Consider the following 15,983-nt stretch of genomic DNA (forward strand, 5'->3'; position numbering starts at 1 on the left):
TTCCTTCCGGTCGCCGCCGCCGACGGATTCGCGCGGCGCCACCTCCTGGAATCGGACAACCGCCGGCGCCAGCACCGGATTCGCGTGCTGTCGATCAGGTCCCCGTGGGCCGCGCCTCCTCGCCATGGGCCCCCTGTCGGCGCGGCTGCTGATCCAGCGGGGGCGACCCAAGTGCGACCGGCTGGGGAAGATCCGGAGCCTGGAGTAAGGGCCGGGGCCACACCGCCCTCCACCAGGGCCTGGGTCGGCGGACGGTCGGGAAGAAAGCCTGGGACCGTTCCTCTCTCCCTGCCCGGCCCCGTTATCACCCTGTCGGTTCGACAGAGTCTTTAATCATTCGGGACAAACGCCGTTCTCTCGTTATGAGATGGGTCGGGTAGGCCCGGAGCGGCATTACCTCAGAAGAGGGTCCGGGCTGCTAGGGAGACAGTCTTGCAGAAAGAATATGGAGCAACCTGTTGAGAGAATTACAGAGGACTGGGGAGCACAGAAAGCCCCCCTAGAGGATCAGGAAAAGCATCCTGCAGGGGGCCAGCTGCCCCAAGTTATAAAGTAGGGACAGGGTTAAAGTAAGTGGGGGAATGTGCCGGATCGGCTATGCACGCAGGAGAAATGTCAGGTGCCAAAGCCGTCGGAGGCAACCTGGGCTGCCGTGCGTGCGGGGTGGGAGGCCTGCCTGCCCCCTGAGCCCGCCCTGTCTGCCCCTCTCCCCAGCCTGTCAGGGATGAATCTGCTCTCAGAGCACTTGGACCCCAAGCTGCTGAGCCGCCTGAAGCAGCTGCAAGAGCTGGACCTCTCCAACAACCAACTGGAGACGCTGCCCGCCAACCTGGGCCTGTCCCACCTGCGCATCCTCCGCTGCGCCAACAACCAGTTGGGCGATGTCACTGTCCTGTGCCAGTTCCCACAGCTCGAGGAGCTCAGCCTGGAGGGCAACCCCTTTCTGACAGTAAGTGGGCGGCCCCGCATCCCGGGCCAGCACCCTGGGGGCTCGGGCTCAGCCACAGGCTGGGGTGACCCCGAGCCACTCTCCTCCCTCATCCCCCAGGTCAGTGACAACCTGAAAGTTTCCTTCCTCCTGCCCAAGCTCCGTAAGGTCAACGGCAAGGACGCCTCCTCCACTTGCTCTCAGGTGGAGAACCTGAACCGGGAGCTGACCAGCAGGGTAAGGGGCGGGGCGGTGTCTCTGGTGGTTGGGAGCAGTCGGGGCCTTGAGGAGTGAGTGACAGAACTGGACATTTGGAGGACACCAAGGGGGGTTACAGGGGCTCTCTGTCCCAACCCCAAGTGGCCCTGAGCCCCTAGCCCGACCTGTTGCTTTGAGCTTGGCTGTGGCGCTTGGCCTCTTGTCCTTGGAGGTCCTGCCCTGGCAGGGGAGGCTGGGATGCTTTCACGGTGACTTTACCCTGGGCCAGCTCCTCCCTTCAGGGGCTGTCTCTCCCTCTGTGTTGCTTGGGTTTGTGCAACCTGCAGCTGAGAAAGCTGTGATTCGGGGAGGCATCCCAGAGGCGGTGAGGTTGAGACAGCTCTGGCCCTGAGATTAGAGGCAAAGGTGCCACAGAAGGTCCAGGAGAGCCGGGGTGGGCTGAGCCTGAATCTGGTCCCTCTCGTGCCAGGTCACAGCTCACTGGGAGAAGTTCATGGCCGCACTGAGCCCAGAGGAGGAGGCTGAGAACGCCCAGGCAGACTTTGTGAGGTCGGCCGTCAGAGACGTCCGCTATGGGCCCGAGTCCCTCAGCGACTTCACCCAGTGGAGGGTATGTCCTCACCCCGCTGTGCTGGGAGTCGCTTCTCCCAGCTCCTCCCTGGCTGCCACAGCCTGAGCCGCCCTGGAGGTCTCTGGCCATGAGGGGATGTGGGGAGTGGGCAGGTCAGGGAAGGAAGCCCTATGGGCTGGAAGGACTCTTCCCCAGCTCGGGAAGCACCCTCTGACTGGGCGTCTGGGGAGGGGCTGGAGGCCCCCGGGATGTGCTCAGCTTCCTGATGGCCTGGCCCCACCCAGGTGCGGATGATCTCTGAGGAGCTGGTGGCCTCTGCTGGGACTCAGGTGCATGAGGCAAACATCTCAGAGAGGCCCCCAAAAGCCACCGCTATCCAGGAGCCTAGGGTGAGTGGGCTCCCGGGCTCCCAGGGCCTGCCCTGGCCCTTCCTGCCTCGGGAGGCATTAGGAAGGCGTCCTGGCAGTATGCCCAGGAGATGGCCTCCTATGCTCGAGCTGGTTCCCTCTGACCCTGGTACCCCTGGCCTCCCGTACCCATGGGAGGGTGCAGTCCAGCCTCTGATGGGGAGGAAGGAAGCCCTGGGCAGATGGACACATGGTCACCAGGCCCTCGGGTTGCCCCCACCCCCTCCTCCACAGGCCGGGCCAGTGGCCTCAAAGCGGCCAGGTGATGGCCCAGTCAACCTCTCTCCCAACAAGCGGGTGTGCAGCTCCCCGTTGGCCCAGGTGGAGGGCAGCCCTGTGGGCTCTGCTAGCAGCCAGGTGAGCTAGCAAGGTGGCAGGGGGCGTGTGGTGGGAGCAAGGCCCGGGGGCAGCCATGACGCCCCTCTGCTCCCACAGACTGCCCTGCAGCTGGAGCCCCTGCACTTCCTGCAGTGCCACAGCAAGAACAACAGCCCTCGTGACCTGGAGACCCAGCTCTGGGCCTGCGCCTTCGAGCCAGCCTGGGACGAGGGCACGTCCTCGGGGGGCAGGCGGGGCGAGGGCCACAGGGAACAAGCAGGGCAAGCTTTCTGGGCACGGGGCCTGGGAACACCACGTGCAGGGGCCACCTGGGTGAACGGGGGAATCGGGAGGGACAGAGAGCTCAGAGTGTCCTCAGGGTCAGGAGGAGGGGCTGCAGTGGGTCACCAGGCTGACCTCTCAAACAGGGCAGGCAGGGGCCACGTCCCAGACCGTGGCCACGTGTGGCGGGGAGGCCGTGTGTGTGATCGACTGCCAGACGGGCATCGTACTGCACAAGTACAAGGCGCCTAGTGAGGTGAGTGCCGGGGCCCTGCTCCTGCAGGGTGGCAGGCAGAGCCTTGGCTCCTGGGGGTAGGAGCGCTGGGGTCAGGGGGCCAGACTCGGCCACCTACTCACCAGGTGACCTTTTTCTTTGATGCTGGGCTCCTGTTCCGGGCCTGATCCTGCACGCGTGTAGCTCTGCCCCTCGGTGAGCCCTCCCCTTCCCTCCCCAGGAGTTCTTCTCAGTGGCCTGGACGGCCCTGACGGTGGTCACACAGGCAGGCCACAAGAAGCGCTGGAGCGTGCTGGCAGCTGCAGGCCTGCGGGGCCTGGTCCGGCTGCTGCACGTGCGGGCCGGCTTCTGCTGCGGGCTCATCCGGGCCCACAAGAAGGCCATTGCGACTCTCTGTTTCAGCCCCACACACGAGACCCACCTCTTCAGTAAGACCCCCTCCCCGAACCTCCGGGGCTCCCTTAGCACCCGTCCTGCAGCCTGACGCCTCAGGACTCCTTCCTGGGATGGCAGGGAGCTCCTGTGGCTGGCGGGCCTCATGCTGGCTGCCGAGGTCAGCGCAGACCGGTAGGAACATCAGGGCTTCATGGACAACTGACCAGGCTTCAGATTCTGTCTCTTCCCCCAACCTGCTCTGTGGCTTTGGAGGTTTCTGACAACCTGGGCCACGTCTGTGACCTGGGGACCTGGGTGGATCCCCTGGCCCTCTGGGTGTGATGAGGGTGATATCTGAGCAGAGACTTCGGGAAGTGGCTGCGTGGCGTGGGGCACATAGGTTAGAGTAAGATAAGGATGGTAGGCCCTGGAGTCTTTCTCCCAGCCGTGGCCCTCCCTCCCTGCCTTGGGGCCGTGGTCTCAGCCTGGGATGCAGCCTGCAGGAGGGAGCAGGGCCTCCTCAGGGCCACCTCTCTCCTTCCCATCCCCTCCTCAGCGGCCTCCTATGACAAGCGGATCATCCTCTGGGACATCGGGGTGCCCAACCACGATTACGAATTCCAGGCCAGGTGATGCTTTGCGGCAGGACTTTGGGGGATGGGCGTGGGGGTGGGCACACACCTGAGTTTGTGGCCTCACGCCCTCCCTCTCACCTGCCGGCAGCCAGCTGCTCACACTCGACACCACCTCCATCGCCCTGCGCCTCTGCCCCGTCGCCTCCTGCCCAGATGCCTACCTGCTGGCTGGCTGTGAGGGCGGCTGCCGTTGCTGGGACGTGCGGCTGGACCAGCCTCAGAAGAGGAGGTGAGAACGGGCAGGGGTGCCCTGAAAGCCAGTCCTCGGAGCCGGGCAGCCCCCAGTCCAGGTGTCTGACCCCAGGCACGCCTGCTGCAGTGATGCCCGCACCACGCCCCCTGCCCTGGGCAGCCAGAGGCTGTTTTCACGGGCCTCCTCAGAGCTGTCCTGTCCCCACCTCCTGCCCATCTCTTGAGGAAAGGTCCATTTCCTCTCTAGGCTTGATCACCTCATCTCTGCCCAGGTCCTGCCACTCACCAGCAGTGTGACCTTCCTCTGCCCAACATGATTTTGTCATCCACAAAGTGGGGACAGTAACTCACATCCCAGGGCTAGTGGAGGACAACGGGACGGTGTCTGGGCCAGGAGAAGGGCCAGAAGGGCCCGGTGGAGGCGTGTGGCTCTTCTGTATCACCTGGAAGGCCTGAGACAGTGCTCGGCAGGGGTCCCCTGGCCTTGTGGGGCCCAGAGCCTGGTGGGGGAGACAGGCATTAAAACCCCCCAGAGTGTGATTGATGTCAGCTACAGAGAAAGGAGAATAAGGTGCTCCGAGAGGAGCAGGGAGGCCGAGGGGACTCCGAGGTGACCAGTGGCGGATGGACAGGTCCTCAGGCTCATGCTCTCCATGAGTCCCAAGGGAGTCAGGTGGGCAGAGGCAGGAAGGGTGCTCACGCGGGGGAAGTGCAAAGGGCCAGTGGCAGGGACAGCTGGCTGACCAGGGAGAGCTGGCCACAGCTTGGAGAACTGGAGGGATTGGCACAAGGTGATGTGGCAAGGTTGCCTGGGCCAGAGGATATACTGGCCCTGTGGGCCCTGGTGAGATCTTGAATTTTATCCTGAGCGTGGGGAATAGCGTGGGAAGAATTTTAGGGCAGGTGGCAGGAGGGAACTGTAATGACACCTCAGCACAGACCGTGGCAGTTGTCCAGCCAGGTGTTGGTGGTGTCCCCCTGCCACACCTGGGAGTCAAGCCCTGGGCCTGCCTTCTCCCTCCCTGCCTGGTCCCCAAGTCCTGTGGCGTCTCCCCCACGTCTCAGATGTGTCTGCTGCTCGTGGTTGGCATTTGGCTGCCTTTCTGGCTCCAGGACTCCGGGCAGCTGCTGGGTGGCCTCTCCAAGCAGTGTGCCCACAGCCACTCCCCACTGTCCTCAGCGTCAGAGCAACCCCCTGCACCACCAAGTCTCTGGGCCTAGAAGCACCCACTCGGCCAGTGAACTGCTCACCTCACTCAGCCTCGGAAGCGCTGCCTCACTCCAGAGCCCTTCCTGGCCATGTCCCTGCGCCCCCTAAGTTGCCACCGCCTGTGACTCGGCACACTCAGGTGCTGGCTCCCCCCTTCCAGGGCCTGGAAGCCAGGGAGGGCCCAGAGTAAGTGCCCAGCAGGTGTCTGAATGAGCGAGCGGCCCTTTGTGTGCAGCCTTCCTGGCTGACCAGCACTTCCGCTGCCCCACAGGGTGTGTGAGGTGGAGTTCGTCTTCTCCGAGGGCTCTGAGGCAACTGGACGGAGAGTGGACGGGCTGGCATTCGTGAACGAGGACGTCGTGGGTGAGCGAGCTTAGCTCGGGACAGTCTGGCTTCCTGGGACCCAGATGGGCCCTGGTCAGGCCTTCTGGGGTCACTTCTCCCTGGGCTGGGGTTTAGGTCCGAGGGCTTCGGAGGGGTCCCCACTGTGGGACACGAGTTGCCCGGAGAGGGGCCCCCGGGCACAGTTCTTCACTCTCCCCGACAGCCTCCAAAGGGAGTAGCCTGGGCACCATCTGCCTGTGGAGCTGGAGCCAGACGTGGCAGGGCCGGGGCAGCCAGTCCACAGTGGCCGTCGTGGTCCTGGCCAGGCTGCAGTGGTCGCCCACCGAGCTCGCCTACTTCTCACTCAGCACCTGTCCTGGTGAGTCGCCTGCCGGCCACCTCTAACCCTGCACCTCTGGGAGCTCCGCCCCACCTGATTCCCGTCTCTGTGCTGGCAGGTGAGGGGATGGTGCTCTGCGGGGACGAGGAGGGCAACGTGTGGATCTATGACGTCAGGCCCCTCGTGGCGCAGAGGCCCCCGCCGCCGGCCACCCCGCAGGCCCCCACGCAGGTAGGCATGCGCACTGCGGTCCCCGCCAGGGCTGGGGCTGCCCGGGGGCCCGTGTCAGGAGGCAGGAGCCCAGCGCCCTCTCTCTCCCATCCAGATCCTTAAGTGGCCCCAGCCCCGGGCCCTGGGCCAGACAGTGAGCAGGACCATGGTGAACACGGTGGTGGCCGACCCCACCTTTACCTACCTCACAGCACTGACGGACTCCAACATTGTCGCCATCTGGAGGAGAAACCAGCCTTGACTGTGGGACGCAACTACTCAGCTTTTAGGGTCGTGAGGGGGATCTTATCGGTGACTATTTTATATTAAAGTCTACTGTGTAAGAGAAGCCTGGGGGAGCTGTTTGTGGGCCCCATCAGGTGTCCCCCGCTGAGTGAGGCAGGCAGGCCCGGCAGCTGAGGCTCCCAGGGCAGGGCCGCCTGGAAGCACACGAGCTTTCAGTTCCTTCTGCTTGAGACGCCGCCGGGCAGCCCCAGGTTCCCGGGTTTTGTCCAGAAGGAGTTTGTTCCTGCCACCCTCTCAGACAGAAATCTGGCTCCCTGGGCTAGTCCTGAAATGAGGCCCCCGGGTGGCTCCGGAACAGGTCCCCTACCTCCACTGGACTGGCCCAAGGCTGTGAAGCCACCTCCGCTCCAGCCCGCAGCTGGGTCTTTTCCTGCCACACTTTATTAGGAAGGTAAGACAGACTCTGTGTACAGGACACATCGGTGTCAGGGGCGAGGGACTTTCTACAAGGAGGCCCACGGCTGGAGGAAGTGCTTTTGTCCACCTGGTGCCTGGAGAAGAGCCGGGTGCAGCCCGCTACTCGATTCCTTCTTGCTTGTCTTTGATGGCCACCTGAGGGGGGGGAAGGAGGCGGCGCCCTGAGCTGGAGTGGCCGGGTGAGGATGTTGGGAACGCAGCCTCAGCCTCCCTGACCAAGGGCTGCCAGGATCTTGGCCAGGGGCCCCAAACGGTTCCAGGCACCGGGTAGCCAGCACCCCAGGGACCCTCTAGCCAGCCCTACCCACCCCACCATGACTTCCCTGCAGCACAGGTCCTGCTGCCTGGGGTGGCAGGGAGGCGGGGGAGCAGAGGTGCTTCCTGGTGAGCCTGTGACTGACAGACTGAAAATATGACAAGCCGTGGATCTTTCCCGCTCTAAATCGTGTCTGGACTTTGAAGCCCCCTGCGTGAGATGTGACCACACCCATCTGGCCTTCTTGATGGTGGTACCCCACGATAAGATGAGCTGCCCCCAGACAGATAAACCACAGGGCAGCGGCACCACAGGGAAGAGGCTTGGAGGGACAGCCCCAGGCAGCAGGCCCCTTGCTTCCATGGGGACCATGAGAACACAAAAGGAGACCCTGGCACTGGGTGAGGTCCCACCCTGGGTGCAGACAGCAGGCCCCAGGCCTCACCTCCATGACCCCTCAGTCCACACTTCCCGGGTGCTGTGGTGTACACCCCTGTTCTGTCATCACCTCCGCCCAGCCCCCATTTCCCCCACTGAATAAATCAGAGGAAACAACCCGGGGATCGTCCTAGGTGTGGGCATGAGCACGCTGCAGCTGTGGCCATACAGGCTGGCGTCCAGACTGACCCCAGCCCCTCCGGCACACCCAGCTCCTCACCCGGAATCGCTCTTCCAGCAGGGAGAGCTCGCTGATGAGGTCTGTGATGGCATTGGTGAAGGCCTCCTGGGGGCTGTAGTCCGGTGTGGTCTGCACGCGGATGATGATCTTGTGTTCCAAGGGGTGGGGGACTTTGTAGCCAGCAAACAGCACCTGTGGGTCCTTCAGCAGCTGCCTGAGACACAGGGATGGGTGGGGTGGGGGTGGGTGGTGAGCCTAGGGCCCTTGGGGCTCCGGCCCTTGTGACCTTCCAGGCCTTCTAACCAAGGGTCTTCCCGTTGGGTTGGGGCCTATAAGCAAATGCAGCTGCTCTCAATCTTTAGTTGTTTGTGTTGTGTGATGTCGTTGTCACCACCCCACAGCCCCTGCAAAAATGTCCAAGTAAGACAGACATGTGAAGAAGATACAGCATGTGGGGACTCCTCCCATACACACACCTACATCCACGAGGATCAACGACCCTACCTAGTAAACACAGTTTCCAGCAACCTCGTCCCTCAGGAGACGTCAGGGACCCTCAAGGGCCCCAAAGAAACCTCCCTAGGCAGTAAAAATCCAGCTAGTGTTCAGGAAGAAAAAGCCCCATTCCCAGCCCCAAAAGAGCGTCTGGCACAGCAAATAAAGGCAGCAGGGGGAGAAGGCCCCAGGCTCTGAGCACTTGATAAAGTGGAAACGGAAATCCTCTGGGCAATGCAGGCTGGCAGCTGCCGTCCACACGCATGGGGTCCTGGTCCGCGAGGCTATGGGGAAGCGAAGCCTGAATCGTGAGTTGTGCCCTGGGCGCGTGGGGGTTTTCTCCAGATCAGCTCCCTGAAATGTGAGCACTGGGGGGGGGGGGGGGGGGGGGGCGGGCACGGGTGGGAACACTGGGCTCACACAGTGGGGGCGGTGGGGGGCAGCAGGGCCCCAGGAAAGCCTGGGTGCACCACTGGCTTGGCGCTGGGCAGGAGGCATCCACAAAGAAGATGGGCAACTCCGTCCGCTACTTATACCAGAAGACCGGACAAGCTCCTGCCCACGGTCTCAAACATGCAAACCTGGGAAAGGCATGGCTTCACTGATGGCACTTTTCAGCAGCGAAATGACAAGTCTCTGGCCAATCCTACTGCTGGCCACCTACCAGGCCAGGACTTCACCGGTGCAAACACCCACCATCCAATTACCAGGAACCCACCGGGGCACCGGATGACCACACAGGCACTCTCCCACTTCCTTCCCTTATTCTACTAAGTTACAATCTCTGGCACACACATCTTAGGACGCCAGGTGTCACTGAGGTCACTGTCACAAATGGGGGCGGGGTGGGTGGCCAACGCTGAATGCGTCTCCGTGCTCGTGAGCACAGAGCCCCAAGCGGGCCTTCTTTCCTGTGGCTCGCTGCACATTCTCCTCCTTTAGTCAGATAACTGAGCCAACACAGGAAAGTGGCTACGTGAACAGATACCGGTCACTGTCATTTTGAAGAAAAGGTACTGGGATGTGTGAATTCCTAGAGCCAGCACCCAGAAGGACTTCCTGGAGCTCAGAGAGACTTGAGAACATCTCCTGGAACTTAAGCTCGGCCTCTCAAAGAGCAACATAACCCCCAAAAGCCTCTGACTTGGAACTTACGATTTAATGATGTTTCCTAGCGTATGGTCTTCCTTGTTGATGGTGAACAAACAGGCATTGGGTACCTTGGTGTCCTTGTTAATGGTGATCCTAAGGGAGAGGCAGAGGCAACAGGTTGGTGGTGAGGGCCGGGGCTTCCCTCCTCCCCGGAGTCTAAACCCTGCCCTTCAAGGCAGGCTCAGGTCCCACCTCCTCCTGGAAGACTTTCCCATCTCTTCATCCCATAACGTCCTCTGTGACTCAGAGTAGCACCGTGGCTATATCCCAAACCCAGCCACACCTGGCTCTGTGGGACCCTCATCTCACCTCTGGACTACTCCTTCTTCCTAAAGCAGAGCTTCTCAACCTTGGCACCACTGACATTTTAGGCCAGAAAATTCTTTTCTGTATGGGGGCTGTCTGGTACACTGTGGGGTATTAGCAGTACCTCTACCACTAGATGCCAGGAGCATCCCCTTTATGACAACCAAAAATGTTTGCAGACACTGCCGAAGTCTTCGGGGGGTGCAAAATGGCCCCCGGTTAAGAACCACCGCTCTCAAGGGAGAGTGAAGTGCCGGGCAGGGGCTAGACCGCAGAGCAGAGCCCTGGATACCAGACAGCTAAGAGAAGGAAAAGCCAGCGTTTAAGACGGTCTTCTTTGTGCTGAGCCCTGGACTAAGCGCTTTACATAAATTACCTAATTTAATCTCCCCTTAGAGAAAATTCTGCGATTTAATACAGTAATAAGCCCATTTTCCAGATGAGGAAAGTGGGCCTCAGGCAGACTGTCACTTGCCCAAAGGCACAGAGTTCTCAAGTGGGGGATCCAGGAGCCAAGTCAAGGCTATCTGAGCACTGGATTACATTTCCCTTCACCTGCAGGCAATGAGGCGTCACTGGAGGGTTTACACCAGCGAATGAAGATCCGGTGTGAGTCTCAGAGCCATCATTCTGGCTGCAGCAAGGATAAAGGTGGTGGGCGGGAAGACGAGTGAGGGGGGCTACCAGATCCCAGAGGAAAAGGACTTTGGAGCCAGACACACTGGGTTCGAATACAGACCGGCCACTTTCTGTGCGCCTGGGAAAGTTACTTAACCTCTCTGAAGCTCGGTTTCCTCATCTGCAAAATGGGGAGACTCACCAACACCTAGGACTGTCTTAAGTTTGGCAGACTCAAGTGCGAAGCGCTCTGTGGAGCTAGAGCAAAACCTTTTGTCCCCCCGGCAGCGGACGGGCAGAGAAGCCCCAGGACCTGCGGGCGCTGACGGTCGAGGGTCCGCGACCCTCTCCCACCGAGGCCGGTTCCACTTACTTCTTCTCGCCCTCGAAGAGCAAGAACGACTCGAAGGCGGGAGGCGCGTTCATCCTAGCGTCGCAGCAGCCTCCCAAGCCTCACACACAGCCGCCACCACCTCCGGAATTCGACCTATATAACTCGACCACTTCCGGGTTAGCGGCTGCTTCCGGATTATGCCGGTAGTGCCAAACCCGTGTGAGGATCGGCTCGTTGCCCTCTATCGGTCTGGAGGATCTTGCGCAGGCGCGAGAAAAGCCTGCCGGAGGGAGGGAGGCTGGTGGCTCTGCGCATGCGTGAGTCGGGAAGGTCCTCTCCCGGGCTTACCTGCGGGCATGTTTTGACGCATGCTTCTAACGCTGGGGGCAGCTCTTTTGAGACATCTGTCTAGGCTAAGCCGGAACCCTGAGCTCTTCTCTCTGCTCCCTTTGCCCCTTGATCCCTCTTTGGAAATGTGCCCTTGGAATACATGGCAAGAGGCTCTTGAATGGAGAATGGAGCCTTGGGTTAGTGGGCAGGTGTGACCAGCCGGGGCAGAAGAAGCCTCCCCTGGGCTAGACTGTTGTGTATGGATAATCCACCTGCCAAGGCAAGCTGCTACAAGACTCCTGGCTGGGTTGTTACTGGTTTACCAGGTGGGCTTGTAGCCTAGCGAGGTTCTTGTTAGGGGAGCAGTTGGGTGAGGGCCGGGGAGGCGGCAAGTGTATGCTGGTGGGGACAAAAAAATGTTGCCTGCCATTTCAATAAACAAAGAATGTTGCCGCCATCAAGCCATCAGCCCCTGACGGTGTGCCCTGAGGGGAATTCAGGATGGAGAAAAACAGGATACTGGCCCTAGATAGTTAAGATGCATATCTAGGAATCATTTCAATGCCCAGATTCTTTCATCTTCCGAAGAAAACTGCTGAAATCATTAACTTGAGATGTCTCTCTTTTGTGATTAGCGGTAATCTTTTGATGTTTGACTACAAGTGTTTTGTTTGTTTTTCAGCAAAAAACTCCTATATATCCTGGCTCCTCCCTTACCTCTTTGGAACAGTTCCTCAGAGCAATCTGAGAGGCTGTCTCCCAGGCTATTGTCCTCAGTAAGGTCCTCGATAAAACATAACTCGCAGGAACTTCCCTGGTGATCCAGTTGTTAAGACTCTGAGCTTCCACAGGGGGCACAGGTTTGATCCCTGGTCGGGGAAGTTCCGCTTGCCGCTCAGTGCGGCAAAAAAACCACCCAGAAAACAAACAAAAAACCACCCCCACAACTCGCAGGAATTCCCTGGAGGTCCAGTGGTTAGGACTCGGCGCGTTCATTGCTGGGGCCCAGGTTCGATCCCTGGTCAGGGGACTAGAATGCCACAAGCCACGTGGCACGGCCAAAAACCCAAAAAATCACGCATAAGGCGCTTCCCTTGTGGCGTAGTGGATAAGAATCCACCTGCCAGTGCAGGGAACACGGGTTCGAACCCTGGTCCGGGAAGTTCCCACATACCGCGGAGCAGCTAAGCCCGTGCGCCACAACTACTGAGCCTGCGCTCTAGAGCCCGTGCTCCGCTACACGAGAAGCCACCGCAATGAAAAGCCCGCGCACCGCAGCAAAGAGGAGCCCGCTTGCAGCAACGAAGACCCAACACAGCCAAAAAATGAATAAATAAATTAAAATTAAAAAAATATTTTTTTTAAATCCCACATAACTCGCAACTTTTAGGTTGTGCGTTTTTGTTTTTGTTTTCAGTCAACACAGGTATGAGAGGAACTTGAAGGGATAAGTGTATGAGTCGGTTTTGGTTGGTTGATATTTTGCAGACTACAGCTTAGCATAAAAGTCCCACCTGAGCGGTTTGAAGCAACAGGGGCTGGGGTCTCAGATTAGCTACTGAAGCCCTAACAGCTTTCCAGCTGTTTCTTCAAGGCTGGGGAACAGCTGAGGAGCCCCCAGGGAAATCTGGAGCTTCCCCCACCACTTCCCGGGAAGGACTCTTTCCTACTTAAGCTTTGAGACCTGGGGTGAGAAAATGTCATTTGCTGGAGGCCCACACCAACCTTGACTCTCCAGGCCAAGTGGGTGGGGGGCCTCTTTAACTGCGGAGGAATAGAAGGCAATGACAGTAATGATGCCCCTTCACCCGTCTGAGTCATCCTGGGAAAGTTTGGGCCAAGGACGCTACTGAGAAATAAAATGTTGCCTGCCATGTCAGTAAACAAAAGATGCTGCAGCTGTCAGCCATTGCAGCCCTGCCCCCAACGGTGAGCCCTGAGGGAACTCAGGAAGGAAACAAAGAATATCGGCCAGCCAGCCATCATCAGACTGCAGCCAACCCCAAGGGGCAGCTTGATGAAACGCAGGATGTGAAAGCACGGGATACTGGCCCCACATAGCTGAGGTACATATCAAAGGAATGATTTTGGTGAGCCCAGACTCTTACATCTTCCCATACAAAGAAAAGAGCTAAATTCCTTAACTTGAGGTATCTGGTTTTCTTTAATTAACAGTAATCTCTTGATGTTCAGACTACCTGCCCTTTTTTGCAAAACTCCTATATATCCTGGCTCCCCCTCACCTCCTCAGAGCAGTTTTCTCGGGGTTACTTTTATTTTTTTTCCGACTCGGGGTTACTTAAGATGCTGCCTCCCCGGCTTGAAGTCCTCAGTATGTCCACCGAATAAAACATAACTCTCAACCTTTAGGTTGCGCATTTCTTTTTTCAGTTGACACTACTGAGAAAGGAAGGGGGCAGGGCACAAACTTTAAACGAATGACATAGCCTCTGAGGACATAAAGTAGTTAGAACTGATTAGGCCCAAGATGGCGAAGAACGTGAGCCTCATTATACGCTCATTGCGATACGTCAGCATATGCTAAATGACACACCCACAGGCACCATGCCAGCTCTAAGGCTGATCATAAAAGGCCAAAAAGTGGGTCACAACCCCTGGAAATCTCCGCTCCTTCCCCAAATAGTTGGAATAATCCTCCCACTCATTAGTCTATGAAATTCCCCTCCTCCTAAAAACTGACAACCCCATACCCTGGGGCCTCTTGCCTTCTGAGTTGGCCCACACTCAGTCTATGGAATGTGTATCTCCCTGAATAAACCTGCTTTCACTTTACTGTGGCTCGCTCTTGAATTCTTTCCTGCAAGAAGCCGAGAACCCATACTTGGCGACCCGTCCCAGGAACTCACCTGAGACCTGGGACCTGACCATCCTCTTGTGCCCCACCTTTTCTTGCAACACTACCATTGCCAGGATTGCAGGGACCTGGCGGTGATGAGGCTGGCCTGGCCTTAACTGGGCTACGGGACAGGATGGGGAGAGGATTTTAACTCTGAAGGGGCTTCCCTCCCTGCCACTGTGGAAGTCTGTCCTCTCTAGGGAGTTCTGGTCACACTTGCCCTTTGATTCTCTGACCAACATGAGATCCTGAGCTCCAGAAGTTGTCAGCCCCCCAAAGAGTTTTCAGCAGCTCAATTTTGGTGTGCCCCGAGAGGAGTCCCAATGGCCATTCCCATCTTCTCCTTAGTCTAAGGGAGACAGGTCTGCCTGGCACCACTGTGGAAGGGGCGGCTAGAACATGGGGTGCTAAGAAACATTTTCCAACCTTGGAAATAAGGGGAAGGGGGAGTGTGTGGCATATCCCAACAATGCCATACTGGAGCACTGTTGAACAGGCCTGACCAGGGGTTATTTAAATATCTAGGGCAGGGCTTCCCTGGTGGCGCAGTGGTTAAGAATCCGCCTGCCAATGCAGGGGACGTGGGTTCGAGCCCCGGTCCGGGAAGATCCCACATGCCGTGGGGCAACTAAGCCCGCATGCCGCAACTACTGAAACCCACGTGCTTAGAGCCCCTGCTCCACAACAAGAGAAGCCAGAGCACCACAACGAAGAGTAGCCCCCCCACCCGGCTCATGGCAACTAGAGAAAAGTCCGCACACAGCAACGAAGACCCAACGCAGCCAAAAATAAATAAAATGAATAAATAAAAATTTTAAAAAAGCATACATTAAAAAAAAAACAGGGGTTTTAGAAACAAACAAACAAATAAATAAATATCTAGGGCAGAGATCGTCAAAATGTGAGGGCTCCGGGACCAAATCAAGCCTGCCACCTGTTTTTGTATTTAAAGTTGCATTGGAATATGCCATGCCCGTTGGTTTCCTCATTGCCTGTGGCTGCTTTTGTGCTACAAGAGTAATGGTAACCAAAACCTGCATGCCTGGGCCTTTGCCGAAAAAGTTTGCCAATCCCTAAGCTTGGGGAATGGACCTGTGTTTGACTTTTTTTTTCTTTAAGAATTTATTTCTTTTAATTTTTAATTTTTTATTTACGTATTTTTGGCTGCGTTGGGTCTTCGTTGCTGCGCGGGCTTTTTTTGGTTGTGGCGAGCAGAGGCTACTCTTCATTGCAATGTGCGGGCCTCTCACTGCAGTGGCCTCTCGTTGTGCAGCACGGGCTCTAGGCGCGTGGGCTTCAGTAGTTGTGGCTCATGGGCTCTAGAGTACAGGCTCAGTAGTTGTGGCGCACGGGCTTAGTAGCTCCACAGCATGTGGGATCTTCCCGGACCAGGGATCGAACCCATGTCCCCTAGCATTGGCAGGCGGATTCTTAACCACTGTGCCACCAGGGAAGCCACCTGTGTTTGACTTTGAAATTTATTATTCAATTAGAGCCCAGACGTTGAAGTCACTTATTAACTTGTAGGTTTCCATCCCATAGAGAAGATAATTCCATCAACCAGTTTTGTATCTAATATCACAATCTTATTCTAACGTTACCCAGACTCTCAAAATAGTCTATGAACTAGCTTTGCCAAACATTCATTTCCTCCTTGGAGTGTAATAAATCTCTGATACATGTTCATACCCTATACATTTTTTAAAATAAATTTATTATTTATTTATTACTTTTGGCTGTGTTCGGTCTTCGTTGCTGCGCGCAGGCTTTCTCTAGTTGCGGCAAGCGGGGGCTACTACTCATTGCGGTGCGCGGGCTTCTCATTGCGGTGGCTTCTCTTGTTGTGGAACATGGGCTCCAGAGTGCAGGCTGAGTAGTTGTGGTGCACGGGCTTAGTTGCTCCGCGGCATGTGGAATCTTCCCAGACCAGGGCTCGAACCCATGTCCCCTGCATTGGCAGGCGGATTCTTAACCACTGCGCCACCAGGGAAGGCCCATTCTATATTTTTGAAACAGGAGGGAAGGAGGCAGGGCACAACCTTTGAAA

The 15,983-nt window shown here is 57.8% G+C and overlaps 2 protein-coding genes across 4 annotated transcripts; one reads left to right on the plus strand and one right to left on the minus strand.

Annotated features, from left to right (window-relative positions):
* Positions 1 to 23: 23 nt before the first annotated feature.
* Positions 24 to 6,586, plus strand: LRWD1 (leucine rich repeats and WD repeat domain containing 1). 3 transcript variants are annotated; one of them, XM_027126074.1, is made up of 16 exons: positions 24 to 204; positions 715 to 949; positions 1,049 to 1,165; positions 1,617 to 1,757; positions 2,003 to 2,107; positions 2,360 to 2,482; positions 2,561 to 2,675; positions 2,872 to 2,981; positions 3,181 to 3,388; positions 3,892 to 3,964; positions 4,059 to 4,199; positions 5,343 to 5,558; positions 5,644 to 5,735; positions 5,920 to 6,075; positions 6,155 to 6,267; positions 6,362 to 6,586. In XM_027126074.1, the coding sequence occupies exons 1-16, from the start codon at positions 125 to 127 to the stop codon at positions 6,506 to 6,508; spliced, it is 2,172 nt and encodes a 723-aa protein (XP_026981875.1). In that variant the 5' UTR covers positions 24 to 124; the 3' UTR covers positions 6,509 to 6,586. The 3 variants fall into 3 exon arrangements, with proteins under 3 accessions (XP_026981875.1, XP_026981877.1, XP_026981876.1); XM_027126075.1 differs by lacking the exon at positions 24 to 204 and adding an exon at positions 212 to 376; XM_027126076.1 differs by lacking the exon at positions 5,343 to 5,558 and having other exon boundaries at positions 27 to 204.
* A 325-nt stretch (positions 6,587 to 6,911) lies between these two features.
* On the minus strand, positions 6,912 to 10,954 carry POLR2J (RNA polymerase II subunit J). The gene is made up of 4 exons (XM_027126082.1): positions 10,789 to 10,954; positions 9,495 to 9,584; positions 7,884 to 8,058; positions 6,912 to 7,104 (listed from the first exon to the last, which is right to left on the minus strand). Exons 1-4 carry the CDS (start codon positions 10,839 to 10,841, stop codon positions 7,069 to 7,071), a joined length of 354 nt encoding a protein of 117 aa, XP_026981883.1. The 5' UTR covers positions 10,842 to 10,954; the 3' UTR covers positions 6,912 to 7,068.
* Between the last annotated feature and the right edge of the window lie 5,029 nt (positions 10,955 to 15,983).

The sequence above is a fragment of the Aethalodelphis obliquidens genome, unplaced genomic scaffold (assembly GCF_003676395.1).
Source record: "Aethalodelphis obliquidens isolate GAN/ISIS:26980383/991018 unplaced genomic scaffold, ASM367639v1 scaffold30, whole genome shotgun sequence".
NCBI lineage: Eukaryota > Metazoa > Chordata > Mammalia > Artiodactyla > Delphinidae > Aethalodelphis > Aethalodelphis obliquidens.